Source organism: Oryctolagus cuniculus, chromosome 2, assembly GCF_964237555.1.
Source record: "Oryctolagus cuniculus chromosome 2, mOryCun1.1, whole genome shotgun sequence".
NCBI classification, from domain to species: Eukaryota; Metazoa; Chordata; class Mammalia; order Lagomorpha; family Leporidae; genus Oryctolagus; species Oryctolagus cuniculus.
The window spans coordinates 176941384-176966127 of NC_091433.1; the positions used below are offsets into that span (position 1 = coordinate 176941384).

The 24744-nt window shown below is 41.6% G+C and overlaps 1 protein-coding gene across 11 annotated transcripts in view; it reads left to right on the plus strand.

The window, feature by feature from the left end:
• Positions 1-24744, plus strand: part of ASXL2 (ASXL transcriptional regulator 2) — a 175283-nt gene that overhangs the window by 68954 nt on the left and 81585 nt on the right. Inside the window, exon 1 of one of the 11 annotated variants that reach the window (XM_051843116.2) lies at positions 22251-22869. The exons of the other annotated variants lie outside the window; for them this stretch is intronic. Coding sequence (XP_051699076.2) covers positions 22823-22869 — 47 coding nt within the window. The 5' untranslated portion in view covers positions 22251-22822. Of the gene's footprint in view, positions 1-22250; positions 22870-24744 lie in introns of those variants that run through there. 11 annotated transcript variants of the gene reach the window in all.

Consider the following 24744-nt stretch of genomic DNA (forward strand, 5'->3'; position numbering starts at 1 on the left):
CATCTCATTAAGTTTCAGATGTCCCTCTAGGATCATTTCATTCAATCTGAAGGACTTGCATTTAATATTTCTTAGAGCAGGCCTTCATGTGATTAATTCTTAGTTGTCTCTCATCTAAGCATATGTATTTGCTTTACTTTTTGTCTTTTTACTTTTGTCTTACCTTTTTTTTTTTTTTTTTAAGATTTATTTATCTATTTGAAAGAGTCACACAGAGAAGAGAGAGGAGAGGCAGAGAGAGCGCTATTGGCCACAATAGCTGGAGCTGTGCCGATCAGGAGCCAGGAGCTTCCTCTAGGTCTCCCATGTGGGTGCAGGGGCCCAAGGACTTGGGTCATCTTCTACTGCTTTCCCAGGCCATAACAGAGAGCTGGATGGGAAGTGGAGCAGCGGGGTCTAGAACTGGCACCCATATGGGATGCCAGCACTTCAGACCAGGGTGTTAACCTGCTGCACCACAGCCCCGGCCCCTTGTCTTTTTGAGAGTATTTTTTTCTAAATAAAGAACTCTGCTCTTTTATTTTTATATGTTCTGGTAGGCTTTTAAAGAAATGTTATCTACTTATTTCATTGTTTGAAAGATAGAGATTTCCTATCCTGTGGTTCACTCTCCAAATGCCTGCAATAACCAGAGCTGTGCCAGGCTGAAATGGGAGCTGAAAACTTAGTGTGGATCTCCTTACATGGGTGGCAGGCGTTCACTGCTTCCAGGGGCTTATAAGCAGCAAACTGGAATCAGTCGGAGCAGGCACTCCAACATGTGACAGAGACATCCTGGGTCGTGTCTTAACCGCTACCCCTGCATCCTCCCCTCTATTCTTTCAGTATTTCAAAAGTACTGCTCTGCTGCCTTCATGTTTCTGATGAGAAATTTGCATTCATTTGAATCATAGCTCTTCTCCAAATAATACAAATGTTTTCTCTGGTTGCTTTCAAGATACTTTGTTTAATTTTTAGCAGTGTGATTTTAATATTGTTGTGGTGTGAATTTGTGTTTAATTTGTTTAGTGTTCACTGAGCTTCTTGAATCTGTAGCTTTCAGTTTTTCAGCAATTCTTTAGATTTTCTTTTGAGTTGTATTTATTCCCTCCTTTTTTTTTGACAGGCAGAGTGGACAGTGAGAGAGAGAGAGAGAGAGACAGAGAGAAAGGTCTTCCTTTGCCGTTGGTTCACCCTCCAATGGCCGCCGCGGCCGGCGCGCTGCGTCTGGCGCACCACACTGATCCTATGGCAGGAGCCAGGTACTTCTCCTGGTCTCCCATGGGGTGCAGGGCCCAAGCACTTGGGCCATCCTCCACTGCACTCCCTGGCCACAGCAGAGAGCTGGCCTGGAAGAGGGGCAACTGGGACAGAATCCGGTGCCCCAACCGGGACTAGAACCTGGTGTGCCGGCGCTGCAAGGCAGAGGATTAGCCTAGTGAGCCGCGGCGCCGGCTCCTTTTTTTCCTTTTAAGATTTATTTATTTATTTATTTGAAAGGCAGAGTTGCAGAGAGAGATCTTCTATCTGCTGGTTCATTCCCCAAATGGCCACAACGTCTACGGCTGGGTCAGGCCTAAGCCCGGAACCAGGAGCTTCTTCCGGGTCTCCCACATGGGTACAGAGGCCCTAGGTCTTGGGTTATTTTCACTGCTTTCCCAGGACATAGCAGAGAGCTGGATCGGAGGGGAGCAGCTGAGTCTCGAACCAGTGCCCATATGGGATGCTGGCACCTCAGATGGTGGCTTTGTCTCCTATGCCATAGTGTCCCCCTCCCCTGCCCCGATATTTTTTGTTTGTCATACACTTTGTCTTCTTCTGGGAGTCCAATGACATAATTACCTTATGGTATTTTATCATAATTCCCAATCCTTTTCTACTTTTTAGATTGGATAATTTCTGTTGCTCTACTCTCACATTCCCTGACCCTTGGCTTTTAAAATTTCTGTTATCATATCTTTTAGTGTTAAAATTCTTATTCACAGTAAAAACCTTATGCTGAAAACCTGCCTTTCCATCAGTTTCAAGTTTGTTTATCTTTGCCTCATGGAGTGTAGTTATTTTAAGTACTTTCAAAGTTTTTGTCTGATAATTTCAATACCTGGGTAACCTCAGGATTGACCCATGCTGATTGACTTTTCCATTGGGAGGGCTTCATGTTTCCCTGGGTTTTTATTTTCTAGAAATTAATTTTATATTCTGTACATATTTTCAGTATTATATTTTAGGCTCTATTTTTCTGTTAAATGTGTCTAGAGATTCATGGTTTCTTTCTTTAAAAGGTAGACAATCAACCCAAGTGATCTGAGCTCACGTGTTCTTGCTAGTCTTCTGCAGATGTTGGTTCAGTGATGAGTGCAGAGAGATAGGGAGGTCTTCCATCTGCTGGTTCACTCCCCAAATGGCAGCAAGGGCTGGAGCTGAGCTGATCCAAATCCAGGAGGCAGGAGTTTCTTCCAGGTCTCCCATATGGTTGCAGGGGCCCAAGGACTTGGGCTATCTTCTACTGCTTTCCCAGGGGCCATAACAGAGTGCTGGATCGGAAATGGAGTAGGCAGGACTCCGGCTGCCAAGGCTTTAACCCTCTGCGCCGCAGTGCCGGCCCCAGCGCAGGTCTGATGTGAGTGTTAAAGACATTCCCTTCTCTGGTTCTCTTTCTGGACTCCTCTCTCTCCAGCTCCCCCAGGACAAAGATAAGAACTTTTTGTTTATCTCCATAGGAATAAAGCTTTTACTTCCCTCCCCATATGTCAGCTTTCTTAATTTTTAGTGTTTTTTATAGTTGTGTTTTAGAAATTGAGATGCAGTTCACATATCATGAAGTTCACCAGTTTAGAGTGTATAGTTTGGTGTGTTTTGTTATATTCACTCAAAATCTTTTCATCACATGTAAAAACATACCATATTCATTACCTGTCGTGCCCCTTAGTCCCACAAATCTACTTTCTGTCTCTGTGGATTTGCATGTTTTAGACATTTCATACAAATGAAACCATACAGTTTGTTCTCTTTTGTGACTGGCATTTTCTTGCAATGATTTGAAGGTTCATTCACATTATAGCGTTTATCAGCACTTCACTCCTGTTTTGAATAATGTTTCATTGTAGGCACATACCACATTTTGTTTATCCATTCATCATCACTTTGAGCATTTCATGTACAAGTGTTTTGTGTGTTTTTGCCCAGAGTTTTTAGTTGTAACTAGTGAGGAATGGGAGAGGTGATATGGGTTGCTCTGTCTTCACCAGTACAAAAAGTTCAAATCAGTTCTTTTATTTTTTCAGCTGCCAAGAATGATTGATTATAGGTTTGTTTGTTTGTTTGTTTATTTGACAGAGGGAGAGAGCTTCCATCCTTTGGATCACTTTCCAAATGGTTAGGGCTGGGCCAGGCTGAAGCCAAGAGCCTGGAGCTCAATCTGGTTCTCCCGCACGGGTGGCAGAGACGCAACTACGTTAAGTGTAGAGGATGTCGTGCCTTCCTTCTGAAACAGCCATGGCCTTCAGTGCTTTTTTTCCTCTACACTAGATTTTCTTACCATACTTTGCTCATCTTTCTAGCTGTAGAATATTATCTTGACTCTTCTATCTGCCAATAGAGAGTTTTTAGGGAAAAAGATAAAATAGTTAAATATCTAGTTCTTGAGACCCTGTTCCCTTTTTAGTTTTTCTTGTGTTTCCAATCATGAATGAAGAAAAATTAAGAATTTTCTTTGTTCATGAATTAATCATCCACAAATTAAGCATTTTCTAAATTAGACCACTTATGAATGCTCCCAAGGGTTCATCATGTAAAATTCTAATTTTGGTGAGGTATGAGTTTAAAAGTTTCGCACTATAAGATTGATGTAGCTGATGGATATGACTAACTGCCTAGGCTCCTAAATGAGATTCATTATTACTTGTCACCTTTGAAAAGATCAAGGAGTATTTAAAATATTTGATTCTATATGAGAAAAGACCTGGGAAGGAACGCTTAGTGCTGGTTATATAGCAGTGCCGGCAGATTGCGGACACGCAGGTGATTTGGACGTGTAGTCTTTGCCATTGCATGAAGCGTGATGCCTCTAATTAACAGCACTCCAAAGTGGGTATTCATCGATTGTATTCTTCATCTTCTCTCCTCCCTCTTCTATCCCTTTTCTATTTTTTCGGTAAATATTACAGTTACATCTCGTTTATTGTTGAAGAATTAAAGTGGAGACTTGGCCAGGATCCTACAACCAGCTCGGGGAAACCAGAGACCGAAGCTTACTGCTTCTTCTTTTGATCTTTTCAGTCATATGTCTTTATGTTGCGCTGCCTTTATATCCATTGTTTCTCTTACCCTTCTGTTTAATATATTTGCTCTTTCAGTATTATTTTTCAAGCCAAACTTATTGTATGCTGTCATACAACAATATTAGGTTAGTAATTTAATTACATATTGCTTACTGGGAGAATTTGAAGTAAAAAGCTTAGTTACTGTAATAACGTGGCTTCTGAAAGGCCTAGCACATTTAGAAAAAGCTGGATTAAAATAGTTCTTTCTGTGTTGTTGGTTTACAGAGCACAAAACTTATCTAGCAAGGAGTTTATGTTTCAGTTTTATATCCCAAGCAAAGTAGTGAGCATATTTCAGGTGGAGATTATAAAGAACTCTGGGAACCATCCAGCCAAAAGCATACTGAATAAACAAACATTGGCTAGACTGAAATTTTGACTTTGTTTCAGGGAGTCCCAGTCACATCTGATTAGCACTATTATATTTATTTATTAACAAAATTATCTCTCACATGGTATTTAAGGTTGTTTTAGCTTACCTCATTCCAAGAGCTAATCAGGGCATCTAATTCTCCCTACCTGTCCTCATCAAAAAACAGAGCAAGAGAAATAAGGTCCACATTTTCTGTGACTTCAGCAGAAACTTTTATGCTTCCACAATAGATAACTTGGTCCTTTGGCAAGCTGAATTGCTTTACAGTGGCTTCATTAGAAAGAGCACAGTTTAAGAATGCACATTATTTATTCAATTAATACTGTTTTTATGTGAGGTTGGCTGATATCTTTGTTGTTAAGCCTGAATCATCTACTAGTTGCAGTCTGCTTTCAAGCCCGCAAACCTGATAGAGATGTCAAAAAGAATTGCTAATGAAAACATAGAAACAAAATACATGGTTTTGATGGAAAAGAGAATTCTTATCCAGTGTTATTCAGATTTGCAATGAGTTTAGTTATGATCTAAGGGAAGTAGTCGACATCAGATCTGTCGCTGATGGCTTCATGATGGCTCCTTAGAGTTGAAATGCATGGGAAGAGTAATAAAGAATGGGAAATACTCATTGTATCCACTTTTAACTTTCAAGTAATTTAAGAGTGTTATTCTGCCACATAATTAAGGAATTGCAACAGTTTTCTGAGGTGGTTTTAGACTAGTTAGTTGAATTTGTGCTTTTTAAAAGACAGTGATATTTTGGGCTAATCTATAAATTTTAAGGAATAAATTGATGTTCTGTATAGTAGTGAGGTGTGTGTGTGAGTTGATTTGAAGGATTGCAGATGTTGCTGGGAAGGGAAGGGACAGTTCATGTTTTGGCCTTATTGGTGCTTTGTAAAGAATAATGAGAAACTTTTTTTTTTCTTCCTCCTTTCATTTTCTTGGGGTGCATTCCAATTCCAGAAGGTAAGAAGTATTACTTTATTCTAAAGAAGTGTTACATAATGATAAAGCACTCTTTACAAGTTGTAGTTACCTTTGGGTATATGATTTTTATACTTCATAAAGCTAAATCCAAAACCTAAATATTATGCTATTATGTAAATGTTTATTCATTAAATGTGCTTTTTTGTTGTTCTTGTAGTTTATAGTCATTATTTGGTCATAATTTTAGAAACTCATCTACATTAAGGTTAACTAAATCATTTTGACTTAGTCTATTGGGATACCTAATAATCTGCAGACTAAAATAAAAATATTTAAGAGATTGGAAATGTTTATGTTAACATTTACTCTATTGCTGTGAAATGTATATTTTTGCTCTGCCTGAATATAGAAAATATTAGTAAATCCTCAAGGAGAATGATACTTATTTAAAATTAGGCCACAAGAAGCCTGGTTCATAATCTGCATATTATCCAGAAATTCATGATCTGTATTCTTTACTGAATTGGCTTTTTGTCTTTGTTGGCATGCCATTTTAGATATCTCTCTGTTACAGCGGTTCCCATGATATAACTATTCATCACAGCTACCTGACTTGCCTGTGAGACTTGAGAGTAGGAACCATATCCATGTATGGGGAGGCTTCAGAAAGTTGATGGAAAAATGGAATTAAAAGATGATGTGCATTATTCATGAACTCTTTTGAAGGCTTTGAATTTTTGTATCACTTGAACATGGCATGCTTGGTTTATAGTTAGAGCTTAATGTATCTTTTTTACTTCAGTTAAAACTTGTACTGTATTAATAATAGTAAATTATTAATAATAGTAAAGTTATAATGTAAGCTTTATATACATTGTAAAGATTTATTTTATTTATTTGAAAGAGTTACAGAAAGAGGTACAGAGAGAGAGAAAGAAAGAGAGGTCTTCCATTGGCTAGTTCACTCCCCAAGTGGCTGTATTGGCCAGAGTTGAGCCAATCCAAAGCCAGGAGCCAGGAGCTTTTTTCAGGTTTCCCTTGTGGGTGCAAGAGTCCAAGGACTTGGGCCATCTTCTGCTGCTTTCCCAGATGCATTAACAGGGAGATGGATTGGAAGTGGAGCAGCTGAGACTCGAACCAGCACCCATATGGAATGCTAGTGTTGCAAGCTGGGGCTTTAACCCGTTGTGCCGCAGCTCCAGCCCCGCAATGTAAAATTTCTAAACGAAATACATTTTTAGAGTGTTAAGTTTACATGAAGGAATTTTTAGGTGCAAATAACAGGAAGTCAATGTGACTCACTTAAGCAAGATGAGATTTATTTGAAAAATCTGGCATATCTCACAGATTCAAAGGAAAAAAGCAGGTTTTGAGATTAAAAGAATGAAGGCAACTTCAGAGATGAGGCAACTGGGATTAATGGATGTCTCATCAGGGCACTCCAGCTGGGAATAATTAGTCAAGAGAGAGTGAATCTGATTGGCCCAGTGCCTGGGGATAGTAAGATATCATGGTGGACTGTCTTACCAAGACTATTTCTGATGGTTTTAGGATATATTTCCCCAAAGCAAAACTGAGCATTATTTCCAGAAGAAGAAATGGGTATTAGCCAGGCAATAACAACATTGTTATTGTTGTTACTACTACTACTACTACATTATTGACTGTAGAAAAATAGAGCACAACAGAAGAACAATTGTAAGAAGTACAGTGTCCCTTTCTGTCTCTCTCACTGTCTAACTCTACCTGTCAAATAAAAAAAAGGGGGGGGGTGGCTGGCTCCGTGGCTCGCTTGGCTAATCCTCTGCCTGCGGCGCTGGCATCCCATATGGGTGCCGGGTTCTAGTCCCAGTTGCTCCTCTGCCAGTCCAACTCTCAGTCCAACTCTCTGAGGTGGCCTGGGAAGGCAGTGGAGGATGGCCCAAGTCCTTGGGCCCCTGCACCCTCATTGGAGACCAGGAGGAAGCACCTGGCTCCTGGCTTCAGATCGGTGCAGTGTCGGCCATAGCAGGCATTTGGGGTGTGAACCAACGGAAGGAAGACCTTTCTCTGTTCTCTCTCTCTCTTACTGTCTAGATCTACCTGTTAAATAAAAGAAAAAGAAAAAGAAAAAAAAAGTACAGTGTAATAGCCATTGTATTGCTTTTGATACAGCCTATCCAGTTTTACTGGTATGAGTGTGTGTGTATTTGGTGGAGAGTGGCAGGGGCTCATGGATGTATCCATAACTCTGTGCAATTTTATCATATGTATAGACTCATGTAGCCACCAGCACAGTCTGGATACAGAAGAGTTTCGTGAAGTGCATCCCTGTGTTCCCGTTGTTCAGTCAAACCTATTTCTCAAGGACCTTCTCTCTGCCTCCCTCCCTGATGCAACCCTGTCCTGCATTTCCATAATTTTTCATTTTAAGAATTTACATTAATGAAATGATGCAGTATGTAACCATTTGAGATTACTTTCCAACATCCAACCCAAACACCCCCACCACTGCCATAGTGTGCTTCTCTGGAGATTGCTCCAAATTGCTGAGTCAGGAGTTCATTTTATTTTATTGCTGAGGAGTATTCCATGACATGGACATAACACTGTTTAACTGTTTACTCATTGAAGAACTTTTGGCTTATTTCCAATTTTTTTCTCTACTAAAGCTTTTCTATGGGGATAAATTATCTACTTGGGGATAAATGTGAAGAAGTGTAATTGCTGAGTTATACAGTAAGTGAATGTTTAGTTTTAAGGAAACTTCCAAATTATTTTCTGAAGTGACTATCATTTTACATTCCTACTAGCAATGTGTGAGTGATCTAGTTTCTTTAAATTTGAAATGAATTTCTTGTGTAATGCACTTTTATAAATGTCTCTGCCAATCCTTGCCTTCTAATTTGAGTACTTATTCCATTTATGTTTAAGGTAATTTATGAAATATAAGTTTAAGTTTGCTATTATTATTGTTTTCTGTTTACTGTTCCTTTTTTCTCTTTTCTTGCCTACTACATTGGTCATTTTTTGGAATTCCATTTTGATTTACTTTTAATGTATTTCTTTATATAGCTTTGTATAGTTTTCTTAGTGTTTGTACTGAATATTATAATATGCACATGTAATTTATCACAATCTACTGTATCCTCATTTTACCACTTTAAATGAAGTTAGAAACCTTATTAACATTTATATTCTTGAGTATCACATGCTCTTATAATTTTTCTTTTAATCATCAAATATGACTTTCAAAATTCATTGGAAGAGTAGTCTGTTGTATGTACCTGTATCCACTCTTTCTGTTGTTCCTCTCTGTTCCTGCTGCTACAGGATTACTTCTGTTGTTGAAGAACTTCTGTAGGTCTGCTGATGACAGATTCTTTCAGTTCTGCATTGTCTATGGCTGTCTTATTTTCCCTCTGTTTCTGAATGGTAGTTCATCAGATATGGAATTCACAGTTGACAGTTCTTCTCATTCAGGACATGTGAAATACTACACCACCTCCACCTGGCCTCCGTGGTTTAGATGAGAAATCTGTCATTTGAGTTAGTGTTTCCTTATAGGTAATATGTTTTTCTCTGACTGCTTTTGGGGCTGCTTCTTTGCATTTTGTTTTCAAAATGATGTATCTTGGTGTGAACTGTTAAAGTTCTTTCTCTTTCTTGAATCTGTAGGTTAGTTTCTTTCTTTCTTTCTTTCTTTCTTTTTTTTTAAGATTTATTTATTTGTAGGAGTTACATAGAGAGGTAGAACCAGAGAGAGAGAGAGAGAGGTCTTCCATTCTCTGGGTCACTCCCCAAATGGCCGCAACCGCCAAAGCTGAGCCGATCCAAAGCCAGGATCCAGGAGCTTCTTCCATGTCTCCCACGTGGGTGCAGGGGCCCAAAGACTTGGGCCATCTTCTGCTGCTTTCCCAGGCCATAGCAGAGAGCTGGATCAGAAGAGGAGCCAGGACACAAACTGGTGCCCATATAGGATACCAGCGCTGCAAGTGGAAGCTTAGCCCACTATGCCACAGCACTGGCCCCTGGGCAAGGATCTTAATGAACTGGTTTGTGTGTTTCTTTAGGTGAAAAATTTCTGTTTCCAAGGTCATTCTAAACCAAGAGAGGGATTATCTAATCTAAATGAAATTGAACCTTGCTCTTGTATATATTTACTTAGAATCGAATATAGAGTCACAGCCTTTTTTTCTGTTTGAAATTGTTTTGCTCACATGTTACTGAGTAAGCCATGCTTTTAAAAAAGACAGTAGGAGAAACAAGACAATAATGAGATGGTAAAGAGAATTGTCGCTCCCCCTCTTCGTGGAGGAACGACACAGGACCCTGCGCTGTTCTTTTGTCTGCTCGGCCCTCCCCGGGTTTTCTGCTGGTTCTTCCCGGGTTGGCTACTATCCCTTCCACCTCCGTGGAAGGGCAGTTCCCCCTGGCCACATTCCCCACTTCCGCAGGGGAGCGGCACACCGCCGGCCGGCTTTCTCGGGGGCTGCACAGGTGTTCCTTCAGCTAGATGTTCCCCTTAGATGTTCCTGGTGCACGCCATCTCTCTCCTCCTTTATAAATATAGTGCTTGTAATAGTTTAGCCCAGGGATATAGAAGCTGATTAAGGCTTCAGTTTTGACAAGAATGCTTTCTAGGCTGGAGAACAGAAAACTGAACAAGAGAATGGGCATTAAATTAGGGATTAAGTGGGGTAATCCATTGTAAGGGGGTGAAATCTGAGGGGTTGAAGAAATGAGATAATGAAGTCCATTAAAGTGGTTTATCAGGGGTTTGAAATGGGGATCATAAATACTAGAGGATACAGATGAATTTTGAACATGGACAATTAAAAATTCCTTTTATAAAAAATATATTTTTTTATGAGGCTACTGCTGTGGCATAGCGGATAAAGCTGCCGTCTGCCGCACCAGCATCCTATATGGGTGCCAGTTCAAGTCCCAGCTGCTCCACTTCCAACCCAGCTCTCTGCTATGGCCTGGGAAAGCAGTAGAAGATGGCCCAAGTCCTTGGGCCCCTGCACCCACGTGGGAGATCTGGAAGAAGCTCCTGGCTTTGGATTGGCTCAGCTCCAACCATTGCGGCCAATTGAGGAGTGAACCAGCAAATGGAAGACCTCTCTCTCTCTCTCTCTCTCTCTCTCTCTCTGTAACTCTCACTTTCAAATAAATAAATAAATCTTTATATAATGTAATTTTTTTAATTTGAAAGGCAAAGTGGCAGGGAAAGGATGAGGAAGAGAGGGAGAGGAGAGAGAGACAGATACTCCATCAACTGGTTCACTTCCCAAATGCTGCAACTGCTGGGGCCGGGCAAGGCCAAAACCAGGAGCACAGAACTCCATCTGGGTCTCCCCCATGGGTGGCAGAGGCCCAGCTTCTTTGGGCCTTCCCTCGCTGTCCTCCCAGGTGCATTATTAGGAAGGTTGGTTGGAAGTAGAACAGCCAGGATTTGAACCAGCACTCTGATACGAGATATAAGCAGTGGTTTAACCTGCTGTGCCATGGCACCAGCCCCTGTATTGAAATTCTTTGATATTTTTTGCAGCAAGCAATGCCAACAAAAGATGAAAGGTAATCTGGAAGGTAGTGGACTTTCAGGATTTTATGGAAGTCTTAAAATACTTGAAGGACTATCATTGGAATAAAAAAGAAAAACGTCAGACTTTTTCTTTTCTCCCCCCCCCCTTTTTTTTTGGACTGGCAGAGTGGACAGAGAGAGAGAGACAGAAAGGTCTTCCTTTTTCCATTGGTTCACCCCGCAATGGCCACTGCGGCTGGCGCACCGCGCTGATCCGAAGCCAGGAGCCAGGTGCTTTTCCTGGTCTCCCATGCAGGTGCAGGGACCAAGGACTTGGCCATCCTCCACTGCACTCCCGGGCCATAGCAGAGAGCTGGACTAGAAGAGGGGCAACTGGGACAGAATCCGGTGCTCCGGCCGGGGCTAGAACCTGGGGTGCCGGCGCCACAGGCAGAGGATTAGCCTATTGAGCTGCAGCACCAGCCTAGATTTTTTATTTTCAATGATCGTTAAACAGTCATTTTGGAAAATTCAGATAGTGCAGAAAAACACAAGCAGGAAAGCAAAGATACACTCAAGTTTCTCCACATTGATAACTACGATTTTCATTGTAAAATTAAGACTGATAAGTGGAGTTAAAGGCAGACATATTTGGCATGAGAGTAAGAATTTTTGAATAATTGGAAATGCTTGAGGACATACTGTCTTTCACCTTATATGTTTGTACTAAAGACTGGATGATGTATGTCCTACTTGGATGTTTTAGAGGGGGGAGAGACATCTGTAGGTAAATGGACTGGATTACTTATGAAATTCCATGACAACCTCAGGATTTCTCTAATTCTTGTCAGTAGGTGATAAGACCAGAGAGTTAGTAGTATAAACTGAGGATTAAGTAAAAAAAAATATTAAACATTATAGGATTTTATTTGACCCAACAGTTCCTTTTCTGGGTATATAATGATATTACAAAAAGTTCATGGAAGGTGAATTGAAAAGATAAGTTTGTTTTGGTACAAAAAGATTTTTTTTTAAAGATTTATTTATTTATTTATTTGAAAGTCAGAGTTACAGGGAGAGAGAGCCAGCCAGTGATCTTTCAACTGCTGGTTCACTTCCAAATGGCTACTGCTTTGCCAGGCCAAAGCCAAGACCTGGAGGTCTACCATGTCACTGCAGAGGCCCGAACACTTGGGCCACCTTACACTGTTTTCTTAGGTGCATTAGCATGGAGCTGGATCAGAAGTGGAGCAACTGGGCCGGCGCCGCGGCTCACTAGGCTAATCCTCCGCCTAGCGGCGCCGGCACACCGGGTTCTAGTCCCGGTCGGGGCTCCGGATTCTGTCCCGGTTGCCCCTCTTCCAGGCCAGCCCTCTGCTGTGGCCAGGGAGTGCAGTGGAGGATGGCCCAGGTGCTTGGGTCCTGCACCCCATGGGAGACCAGGAAAAGCACCTGGCTCCTGGCTCCTGCCATCGGATCAGCGCGGTGCGCTGGCCGCAGCGCGCCAGCCGCAGCGGCCATTGGAGGGTGAACCAACGGCAAAAAGGAAGACCTTTCTCTCTGTCTCTCTCTCTCTCACTGTCCACTCTGCCTGTCAAAAAATAAAAAAAAAAAAAAAAAAAAAAAAAAAGAAGTGGAGCAACTGGACTGGAACTGGCGCCAGTATAGGATGCTGGCATTGCAGGTTTAACCCTCTATGCCACAATGCTGCCCCCAGTGAGAAAAGTTTTGAAATCTGTTTTTTTTTTTTTATTTAAAGTTTATGGAAAATGTATTATCTTATAATTAAGTTTTTTGCATGAACTTTTAAAATTGCATTCATTTTTAAATTTCATTAAATGTGAAAGGCACAGAGAAATAGCTTCCATTCACTGGTTCACACAACAAATGCCTGCAATAGGTAGGGCTGGGCCAGGGTAAAGCTGGGAGCCCAGAACTCAATTCAGGTCTCCCATGTGGGGCGCAGGGACTGAAGCACCTGCTCCCCCCACCCCAGCCTGTCCTGTATATACTAGCAGAAAGCTGGAATTGGAAGCAGCGCAGAGACCTGAACCTAGGCTCTCCAGTATGGGGTGCAGGCATTCCAAGCAGTGTCTTAACCAGTGCTCCAAAACATCACTCCTCATAGCTTTTCATAATACTCATTTTCTTTAAACTTTCTGACTCCTGTATACACAGCAATTGAAAGCAGGGTCTTGAACAGATTTTTTATATAATGCTTATTTCCTCTTTTTCTCTTTCTCTCTGTTTCTCTCTCATTTAGAGGCAGAGAGAGAGTAAGCCCGCATCCTCTGGTTCTCTCCCTGCAACAGCCAGGAGTGGGCTGGGGCTGAAGCCAGGAGCAGGGAATTCAGTCATTTTTTTCTATTTGAGTGGCAAGAACCCAGCTACTTCAGGTATCACTGCTACCTTCCATGGTCTGCATTAGTCAGAAGTATAATCAGAATCTAGAGCTCGAGCCCAAGTACTCTGGTCTGAGACACAGGCATTCTATCCAGTGTCTTAACCACTAGAGCAAATGCCTGCCCTCTGTGGAACAGATTTTTTTTCTTCTAAAGATTTATTTATTTATGTGAAAGACAGAGTTTAGAGAGAGAGAGAGAGAAAGAGAGAGAGATAAATCCTCCATGTACTGGTTCACTCCCCAAATGGGAGAACTGAATGAAGCTCCTGGTTCCTGGCTTCAGTCTGGTTCATGCCTGGCTGTTATAGCCACTTGGGGAGTGAATCAGTGGATGTAAGACATCACTATCTCTGATTCTGCCTCTCCCTCTCTGTAACTCTGCTTTTCAAATAAATGCATAAATCTTACCAAAAAAAGGACAAATACTTACGCTTGCATTTATATGAGGTACTTAGGCAAGTCAGATTTATAGAGACAGAAAGCTGAATGGAGTTGTGGGGGGCTGGGTGAACAGGGAAAGGCTTTGTTCACAGAGCATAGACTTTCAGTTTTGCAGATGAAAGAGTTCTGAGGTTGGTTGCACAACAGTGAGAGTACAGGTAGTACTACTGAACTGTATGCTTAGAAATGGCTCAGGTAATACATTTTATGTATATTTTACCACAGTGAATAAAGTTGTAGGATTTTGTTGGTAATGTAGGAGAAATAGTCATAACATTTGCCTAAGGTGGAAGGAATGAACAGGGGTATGTCTGCCTTTACCTTTTTATAGAAGGTAGTAAAGGTTAATTTTTTCTTGTTAAATTTAAAATCTTGACAGAAGGCTACAGAAGTTAAGAGTGATTTCTTTTTTCTAAAAGATTTATTTATTTATTTGAAAAGCAGATTTACAGAGAAAGAGAGTGAAAGAAATCTTCAATCTGCTAGTTCACCCCTCAGATGGTCACAGTAGCCAGGGCTGGGCCAGGCTGAAGCCAGGAACCTGGAACTCTATTCAGGTCGCCCACATGGGTGCCAAGGGCCATCTTCCACTGCTTTCCCAGGTGCATTAGCAGGAAGCTGGATCAGAAGTGGAGTGGCAGAACTGGAGCCCATATGGGATGCTAGCATCGCAGGCAGTAGCTTAACACATTGTACCATAATGCCAGCCCCAAGAGTAGAGTTTTATTAACTTTTGCCTACAGTGTGATGATTCAGAATTGATAAAACAAGTGAAATCATTTTTTAAGACTCTTGAGAAGGGTCTTTAGAATGGGATGAGCTATAGACAAAATTAAGCAAGATAAAGCTCTTAGGAACTGACTTTAATTTTTACTGACAGTTGATGGGCCCTGTATACTTAGAAATCTATTTCAGGCTTTAGTTACATTTTTAACTTGTATCTTCAGATCCCAGAAACTAAAAATGAAAGAAAATAATAGTGAAAGTGTCCAGATTTTCAGTGGAAAAGTTAGGCATGCTTACTTATTTGAGAGAGGAAGAGAGCAAGAGAGAGCTCCCATTCATTGATTGACTCTCCAGATGTTCACACAGCTGGGACAGGGCCAGTTGGAAGCCAGGAGTAGGTAACTAGGACAGGTCTCCCATGTGGAAACAGGAACCCAATCACTTGAGCCATCATGGCTGCCTCCCAGGGCCTGCATTAGCAGGAATCTGGAGTAGGAGTGGAGTCTGGTGTCAGACTCAGGACTCTGTTTTGGGATGCGAGTATTTTAATCAGCATCCTAACTTCTAGTCAAAATGCCGCACTTCAGATATTATTTTTTAAATGCAAAACTTGAAATTATTAAGAATGATCATTTTGCTGCAAGTGGTATTGTACTAACAGCTGGATTTTTTTTTAAAGATTTATTTATTTATTTGAAAGACAGAGTTACACAGAGAGGGGAGAGGCAGAGAGAGAGAAGTCTTCCATCCACTGGTTCACTCCCCAGTTGGCCTCAACGGCTGGAGCTACGCCAATCCGAAGCCAGGAACCAGGAGCTTCTTCTGGGTCTCTCATGCAGGTGCAGGGGCCCAAGCACTTGGGTCATCCTCTACTGCTTTCCCAAGGCCATAGCAGAGAGCTGGATGGGAAGTGGAGCAGCTGGGACTAGAACCGGCACCCATATGGAATGCTGGCGCTTCAGGCCAGGGTGTTAACCCACTGCACTGGCCCCCTGAATGCGCTCTTTTTTTTTTTTTTTTTTTTTTTTGACAGGTAGAGAAATAGAAAGGTCTTCCTTCTGTTGATTCACCCCCTAAATGGCCGCTACAGCCAGCGCTGCGCCAATCCAAAGCCAGGAGCCAGGTGCTTCCTCCTGGTCTCCGATGCAGGTGCAGGGGCCCAAGGACTTGGGCTATCCTCCACTGCCCTCTCGGGCCACAGCAGAGAGCAGGACTGGAAGAGGAGCAACCGGGACTAGAACCCCGTGCCCATATGGGATTCCAGCGCCACAGGCAGAGGATTAACCAAGTGAGCCAAGGCACCGGACCCTGAATATGTTCTTGCTATAAGTCAGGTGTTAGTGATGAATAATTAGAAAATATAAGCTCTAAATCTGAGTTTCTACTTTTGCTCAATTCTTGAATTCATAGCAAAATCAAAAATGTGGCTAAAGTTTTTATGTACTGCACATTTTAAACTTGGACCAATTTGCCTCATCTCTCTGAGAACAGAAAAACCAATTTAGTCATAAATTAAGTGATATTTTAGTGTGTGTGCACCAGCAAATTAAGACTGGCTCTGCTTAGTCCTGATTCAGTTACTTTTACATTAAAATGCATAAACGTGTACTTCTTATGGAAACTTCTGTTTCTTGTTTTATATCACCCACACGAACCACTTTATTACCACATAAGAGGTACTTTGTAAATGTTCAATGAAATGCAAAAGAAAGTCGGCTTCTTGTCCATATTATTATTATTTTTAAAGAATTTATTTATTTGAGAGGTAGAGTTACTGACAGTGAGAGGGAGAGACAGAGAGAAAGGTCTTCCATTCACTGGTTCACTCTCCAATTGGCCTCAATGGCCAGAGCTGAGCTGATCTGAAGCCAGGAGGCAGGAGCTTCCTCCAGGTCTCCTGTGTAGGTACAGGGGTCTAAGCACTTGGGCCATCTTCTGCTTTCCCAGGCCATAGCAGAGAGCTGGATTGGAAGTGGAGCAGCTGGGACTAGAACCCGTGCCTGTATGGGATGCTAGCACTGCAGGTGGAGGATTAACCTGTGCCACAGCACCAGCCCCTGTCCATATTATTTTAAAAACAATTTTGTTGAGATGTAGTTTACATTGCCATAAGATTCACCCATTTTTTTATTTTTATTTATTTTTATTTTTTTTAAAGATTTATTTTATTTTTTTATTATTTATTTATTTTTTTTGACAGGCAGAGTAGACAGAGAGAGACAGAGAGAAAGGTCTTCCTTTGCCGTTGGTTCACCCTCCAATGGCTGTCGCGGCCGGTGTGCTGCGGCCGGCGCACCGCGCCAATCTGATGGCAGGAGCCAGGTGCTTCTCCTGGTCTCCCATGGGGTGCAGGGCCCAAGCACCTGGGCCATCCTCCACTGCACTCCCGGGCCACAGCAGAGAGCTGGCCTGGAAGAGGGGCAACCGGGACAGAATCCGGTGCCCCAACCGGGACTAGAACCCGGTGTGCCCTCGCCGCAAGGTGGAGGATTAGCCTACTGAGCCGCGGCGCCGGCTATTTTTTTATTTTTTGACAGGCAGAGTGGACAGTAAGAGAGAGACAGAGAGAAAGGTCTTCCTTTTGCCATTGGTTCACCCTCCAATGGCCGCTGCGGCCGACGCACCGCACTGATCCGATGGCAAGAGCCAGGTACTTATTCTGGTCTCCCATGGGGTGCAGGACCCAAGCACCTGGGCCATCCTCCACTGCACTCCCTGGCCACAGCAGAGAGCTGGCCTGGAAGAGGGGCAACCGGGACAGAATCCGGCGCCCCGACCGGGACTAGAACCCGGTGTACTGGCGCCGCAAGGCAGAGGATTAGCCTAGTGAGCCATGGCGCCGGCCAGATTCTCACCCATCTTTAATGTATTTACTGAATTGTGCAACCATTACCATAATTCAAATTTAAAATATTTTCACGATTCCAATACGATTCCTCATACACCTCAATAGCTAACACTGGTTGCTCCCACCAGCCCCTCATCTACATTCTTTGAAGATTGGCCATATCTGGATATTCATGTAAATGAAATTATATGAGATCTTTAAAAAGTTTTGAAAAATATCTGTGGATGCTGCGTGGACAGTCTTGTACTAAAGTATCTTTAATTTCATTTTCCGCAAAATTTTGAAGTTCCCTTGTTATATAATATGTGGTGTTTAGAAGTTACTCTGCTGTACTTCATTATAAGTTCTTCATTCCTTTTCATTGGTCCATATTTTATAGACTTTTCTCATTTAGATAGGACATTCTTTTTAACTTTTAATTATGATGTTTATTGAATTTATTAATTATTGGCTCTCACAAAAGTTATAGAAGTAGCACAGATAATTTTTTTTAATTGGAGAGAGCGCATTCCTCAAATGTGTGGTAGCCAGGCTGTGTCAGACTGAAACTTGGAGCCAGGAATGCAGTCCAGGTCTCCTATACGGGTGGCAACAACATGAGCCACCACCATGACGTAATTAGAGGAAGCTGCAGCCAGGGATCAAACCCAGTTACTCTAGTGTGAGATGTGAGCAAACAACCACTAGGCTAAATGCCTCCCAGAATGCCTTAGCAGGAAGATATACAAGAAGCAGAGGTACTAGGACTTGGTGCAGCTTCTCATTCACTGCTCCAAACTCTTACCTGCTAGATTGACTTTTATTTTGAGTGTAGGCCGACTGTTTTGTAGACTGTCCCTCAATTTGGTTAGGTCACATGTTTTCTCAAGATTAGATATGGTTGTTCATTTTGGCAGGAATGTTACAGAATTGATATGTCTTACTATATCCTGTTAGGACACACATGAATTTAGTTTACCACAGTATTGGTGAGATAATTTAGATCACTTGGTTTATGTGATGACTACCAAATGTTTCCACTTAAATGTTTATTTTCATCTACTTGAAAGAGAGAGAGAGAGAAAGAAAGGGAGAAAAACAAAAAGGAGAGATCTTTCACCTGCTGGTTCACTCCCCAAATGCCTACAACAACCAGGGCAGGCATTGTGATCTGGAATGCAGGTGTCTCAACTGGTGGCTTACCCTGTTGTGCCACAGTGCCCACCCAAGTTTCTCCACTTATAAAGATGACATTTTCCGCTTTATACTCATGATTATTAAGTGTCTTGGTGGAACCAGGGACAGGGGGAAAGATACTTTGGTGCTATATAAATTTTCTTGTTTCTTACTCGTCTTTGCTCAATAATTTTATTTCCTAAAAATTTTTATTTGCTTTCATCTGCTTGAAGGTCAGAGTAGAGTGATACACACAATACAGGGGTGGGGGTGGGGGGCAGAAAGAAAGAGAGAGAAAAATCGGTCTTCCATCACTGGTTCACTCTTAAAATGCCTACAATAGCTAGACTGGATCAGGCTGAAGCCAGGGGCTCAGAAATCCATGTAGGTCTCCCACATGGGTGGCAGGGACCTAAGTACTTGGGCCTTCAACTTCTGTTGCCTCATAGGGTGCATTAGCAGAAAGCTGGATTCAGAGTGGAATAGCTGGGACTTGAACTGGCATACTGGTATGGGATGCAGGTATTCCAAGGAGCAGGTTAAGCTGCTTTGCCTTCCACTTGGTTTTAGTATCTCATTATTACCTATTTCTGATCTACTTTGTAAACTATAAAGTTAGCTCTACAGTATTACCGCATTGTTAACAATGTGTTGCTTAAAATGACATTTATTGTCTGGCTGTTTGTGTGTCAGGAGTGCGGGCACAGGCTTTTTGGGTCCTCTGCAATGATGAAGACATGATGAATCCACTTCCAAGCGCTCATGGTGTTTGGCAGGTTTCAGATCCTTGTGGGTTATCAGATGCGAGACATAGGCTTAAGGCTAGGCTAAATGCCTGTACCAAAGAATTTTTATTTAGCCATTACCTTGATTCTTCAAATGTCAATAACATTCATTCAACTCTCATCCATGTATCTGTCCCTAGCTGGCTGTTGGCTACAGGCCGTCCTGAATCCTTTCCCAAATGGGCCTTCCTAGCGTGGCTACAAAGGGCAGCCAGGGAGAGTCACCTGGTCAGAAGGGTACTGCAGTCTTAGGAAAACAGCCACTAAAGTGACACCCCAGCGCCTTTCTGTACTGTTTACCCACAATCCAGGGGAGGCGTGTGAGTATCAGGTTTGCAAAGCCTTTATAATTGTACTTGAAAATATGCTTTCATATAAGAAATTTCCATATTACCAAAATGCCAAATTGCTTTTATATCAGTATTCTTCAAGTGAAAAGCTAATTTCTTCCCTAAAGATCATTACCATGTCATTCTGATAATTAAATTTTGGTGTTATAATCTAAAGACATTCATTCCAAAACCACTGTATCATCTTAGCCTCTTCATCTTTGACTTGCCTGTTGATCTTTGTTAAGTAAAGTAGCCCCTCCATGTGCATCTGTGGACAGCTAGGACTCTGACTCTCTTTTGAGTATGTGTTTCCTTGTGGTTGGCCAACAACTACTATGCCATCCACTGTGTCTTTCTTTTTTTTTTGAGGGAAAGTATCTGCTGCTATAGTTTTTGTTTTGTTTTGTGTTAGGTAGTGTGCCTATGACAAAGGTAGTAATTTTGAAAAAAGAGCTTTACTCTTTTTCAGAAAGTTCCTTGATTTTTTTAATAGCTTATTCATATATTTTTGGATTTTTTAATGTTTTTGTACAAATGATACCTGATAAAACTCTCAATATTGAAGAAATGTACACTGGAGAAAATATCCTAGGACTCTGTCACTAGCAGTAAGCATTGTTTATTGCATGATTAAGAAAAGTTGCTTGGCCAGCGCCGTGGCTCACTAGGCTAATCCTCCACCTAGCGGCGCTGGCACACCTGGTTCTAGTCCCGGTCACGGCGCCGGATTCTGTCCCGGTTGCCCCTCTTCCAGGCCAGCTCTCTGCTATGGCCTGGGAGTGCAGTGGAGGATGGCCCAAGTGTTTGGGTCCTGCACCCCATGGGAGACCAGGATAAGCACCTGGCTCCTGCCTTCAGATCAGCACAGTGTGCCGGCCGCAGCGCGCCAGCCGTGGCGGCCATTGGAGGGTGAACCAACGGCAAAGGAAGAGCTTTCTCTCTGTCTCTCTCTCTCACTGTCCACTCTGCCTGTCAAAAAAAAAAAAAAGAAAAAGAAAAAAAAAGCTGCTAGAGTTTTCTGCGTTTTTTTTTTTTTTTTAATTGACAGAGTTCGACAGTGAGAGAGAGACAAAGGTATTCCTTCTGTTGGTTCACCCCCTAAATGGCCGTAACAGTCAGAGCTACACCGATCCGAAGCCAGGAGCCAGGTGCTTCTTCCTGGTCTCTGATGCGGGTGTGGGGCCCAAGCACTTGGGCTATCCTCCACTGCCTTCCTGGGCCACAGCAGAGAGCTGGACTGGAAGAGGAGCAACTGGGACTAGAACCTGGTGCCCATATGGGATGCCGGAGCCACAGGCGGAGGATTAACCAAGTGAGCCATGGCGCCGGCCCCGCTGGAGCTTTATTTACCATGAGAGAATATTAATTTCTAAATGATTCCCAAAGTTGAGGGAACAGAAAATTAAAAATTCTGAGGGTGTGTGTTGTTTTTTTTTTTTTAAAGATTCATTTTATTTATTTGAAAGAGTTACAGAAAGAGCTAGAGACAGAGAGAGAGGTCTTCCATCCGCCAGATTGGAAGAGGAGCAGCTGGGACTAGAAGGACTTTAACCTACTGCGCCACAACGCCAGCCCCGTGTTGTTATTTTAAAATAAGAGTTGAGAAAATAAAAAGCATTTACATTTATATTACCTAAGTACAACTAACTGTATACTACTTAAATTTTTTCCCTTCCATTCCCAAATTGTTTATTTTGCATTTTTGTTGTTGTTGTTGCTGGATTTCTTGATCAAATAGAATTTTTGAGATTATGGTGTCGATCTTTTCTCTGAAATCTTATAGGTTTAAAACAAATTTTCTGTTTTACATTTATGGTTGATAAATAGGATTTCCTTCACATTTTTCTTAAGAACCTTGTTTACTTTCTTGTGGCATTGAGTATTGCTAAGAGCTTGCTTTTTTGGTCCGTTTTTGCTGCATAATCTCAAAATTTTATTGGCTTATTACAACAAAAGCAATTTTATTTGTCATGTCCTTAGGTTAGCTGAGCTAGTAGTGGTTGGCAAGGCTTGGCTCTAGGCTGTGAATTGTTCTGTTTATGGAACCTGTGGCATTGCTTTCCTGGTAATCAGAAGCATAAACAAAACAGTGCAAGTACATTTTAACATCATATTCTGTCATGTCTGTTATCATTTCATGGACCAAATCAAGTCTGTGGCCACACCCAGCATCACTGGAGTAGTAAAGTATATTTTACCTACTCTTGTGTACTTACAAGGTCATATGATAAAATGGATCATGAATTAAAAAATAATAATTCACCCTGCCACTTTGACTTTTTGTGCCTGGATGCAGTTTAATTTTTTTCTGAATCCTTGAAGTTCAGATTTAGAAAAAAAATTAAGATGCATGTTTGAGTATCTGAGTACTTGAGGTAATCTGTACAAGTTTGGCTAATACCTTGTCTCTTTGTATATTATTTAATGTACATTATGGATTCATAAAGATTGTATTTTCTCATTAATTGAAGAGATTTATTTACCTTTGAATATTCTGTAGCTTCTGTTTCCTTTTCATATATCTCTGTAAATTTGAATGCTTTTACCTAGGTATTTTATATCAAATAGGATATTTTTAGTTGTAAACAACAGGAAACAGTGTAAACTGGCTTAAACATTGAAGGAAATTCATCATCTAATGTGAGTGAAAAAAGCAGGCAAAATCTGATTCAGGTGCTCGAAGCAGTTTCATCAGTGTCATCCATCATGATTGCTAGCAAGCTGGGGAGCTGGGTGTCTTCAGGTTCAAACATAGAAGGAGAGACAATATGCTTCCCAGAGACCTTAAATAAAATCGCATGCCGGACTCTGGCTGGCCCATTATGGAATCAGATGTTAAACTAATTTTTTTCTTACAATGTATATAATTATAAATTACAGGTGTTTTGGAAAAGTGTCTTCTTTAAGCAAGAGACATTAAAGCAGAAATCTGAAAAGTGAATTGGAGCCAACGAGGAGAACAAGTGAGAGTTATCATTGCAAACAGAAGCATTAGGCCAAGCAGTCAGAAGAACTAAGTTACAGATGGAAAGATGGCTGGAGCAGAGGAAGTATGTAGGAGAATGGTCAAGGTCAGATCACACTGATCATCTTGAACTTTGTCCTAAGAACAGTATGATAATATGAATGAATTTTAAACTAGACAGGGGGGAGCACCATTATATTCATTTTTAAACGGTTACTCTGGGGTCCGGCACTGTGGCACAGCAGGTTAAAGCCCTTGCCTGAAGTGCCGGCATCCCATATGGGCACTGGTGCTAGTCCTGGCTGCTCCACTTCCGATCCAGCTCTCTGCTATGGCCTGGGAAAGCAGTAGAAAATGGCCAAAGTCCTTGGGCCCCTGCGCCCACATGGGAGACTGGAAGAAGCTCCTGGCTCCTGACTTCGGATTGGCTCAGTTCTGGCTGTTACAGCCATCTGGGGAGTGAACCAGCAGATGGAAGACCTCTCTCTGTCTCTGCTCTCTCTGTAACTCTGTCTTTCAAATGAATAATTAAATCTTTAAAAAAAATGGTTACTCCGGCTTCAAAGTGAAGAATAGGTGGGAGTCTAGATGAGTCTAGATGTCTCACTGGAGATGGGGAACACTGGAACATCACCAGACTGGGACGGGGGCGGGGTGGGGCACAGATTGCTGAAGAAACCACCTAGAATCTGACATATACAATATGTAAGTTTGTATATTCTGTGACCTGCACAGTTATGTTGCAGGATGGTGCTATTGCTTCCATTTTACAGGTGTGTGAGATTACAAGTGTTAACATTGATTTGCCTAATTTGCATAGATCTGAATTCAGATTGCTTTGAACCCCCAAATCAGGCTCTTTTACTATGCAGTTATGTCTCTTTTCATGAGTTACTATATTTACTTCAACTAAGCGGTGCAATTGTATACTTCAAGTCTCTCGACTCTGCTAGCCACTGCTAAAGAACTACTTTTATTGCAAGAGAGCTGAAAAAGGCTGTTGGCAATATTATTGAAGTTATTTTTGTTCTTTGGGCTTTGTATATAAACATGTTAGTATATATCCTTAGGTACGCTACATTCAGCATACCATTAGAGCATTGCACTTAATTCCTTTCCCTGAAAGAACCCCTACCTCTTCAACTCCAACTTTGTGAGCATAGACAAGAAAAATTAGAAGCCAGCTTGTCTTGTGATAGTTTTGTAATCTTTTGAGGTGGTTCTTATTACAGCTGTCTCAAGTGTAGTTACTTCCCCCTGTTAAATTAAGATGGTGTTGATCTCAGTACTATAGATGAAGCTTTATTTCTTCAAATCATTCCTTTTCTTTAATTATAGAATCTGGGATATGCTCTCATGAAATGTATTCTTGCCATCATGAGCCTTATACCTGCTTTACTCCTCTGCCATTGCTTCATTATTCATAAAAAATAAACTTGCCAGGGTTCCCTGACTTTTTGTGTTTTTCTGAGATCAAATATAAATTTTATTTTAAATAGTGCAGGTCTTGTATATCTTGTGAATTTTTCAAAACTTATTTTCTTCAAAAGAAAATTAGACTCAGACTTGAAAGAAAAACGTTCTGACAGTGTCCCTGTAGTTACTTTTTTACCACATCTTTTCATCAGAATGCATGTGCCCTTTACTTTTATAGTTTTCACTTTAAGGAGAGTGTTGTTTTTTTTGTTTTTTTTTTTTTTTTTTGTTTTTTTTTTTTTTTTGTCTTTTTTTAATTAATTTGAAACGCAGAGTTAGAGAATATCTTCCATCCGCAGGTTCATTCCCCAAATGGCCACAGTGGCAGGAGCTGGGCCGATCCAAAGCCAGGAGTCAGGAGTTTCTTCCTGGCCTCCCACGTGGAGCCATCTCTGCTGCTTTCCCAGGCGCATTAGCAGGGAGCTGGATCATAAGTGGAATAGCTGGGACTCCTTCCAGTGCCCATGTGGCATGTCTACACTACAGGCAGAGGCTTAAACTTCCA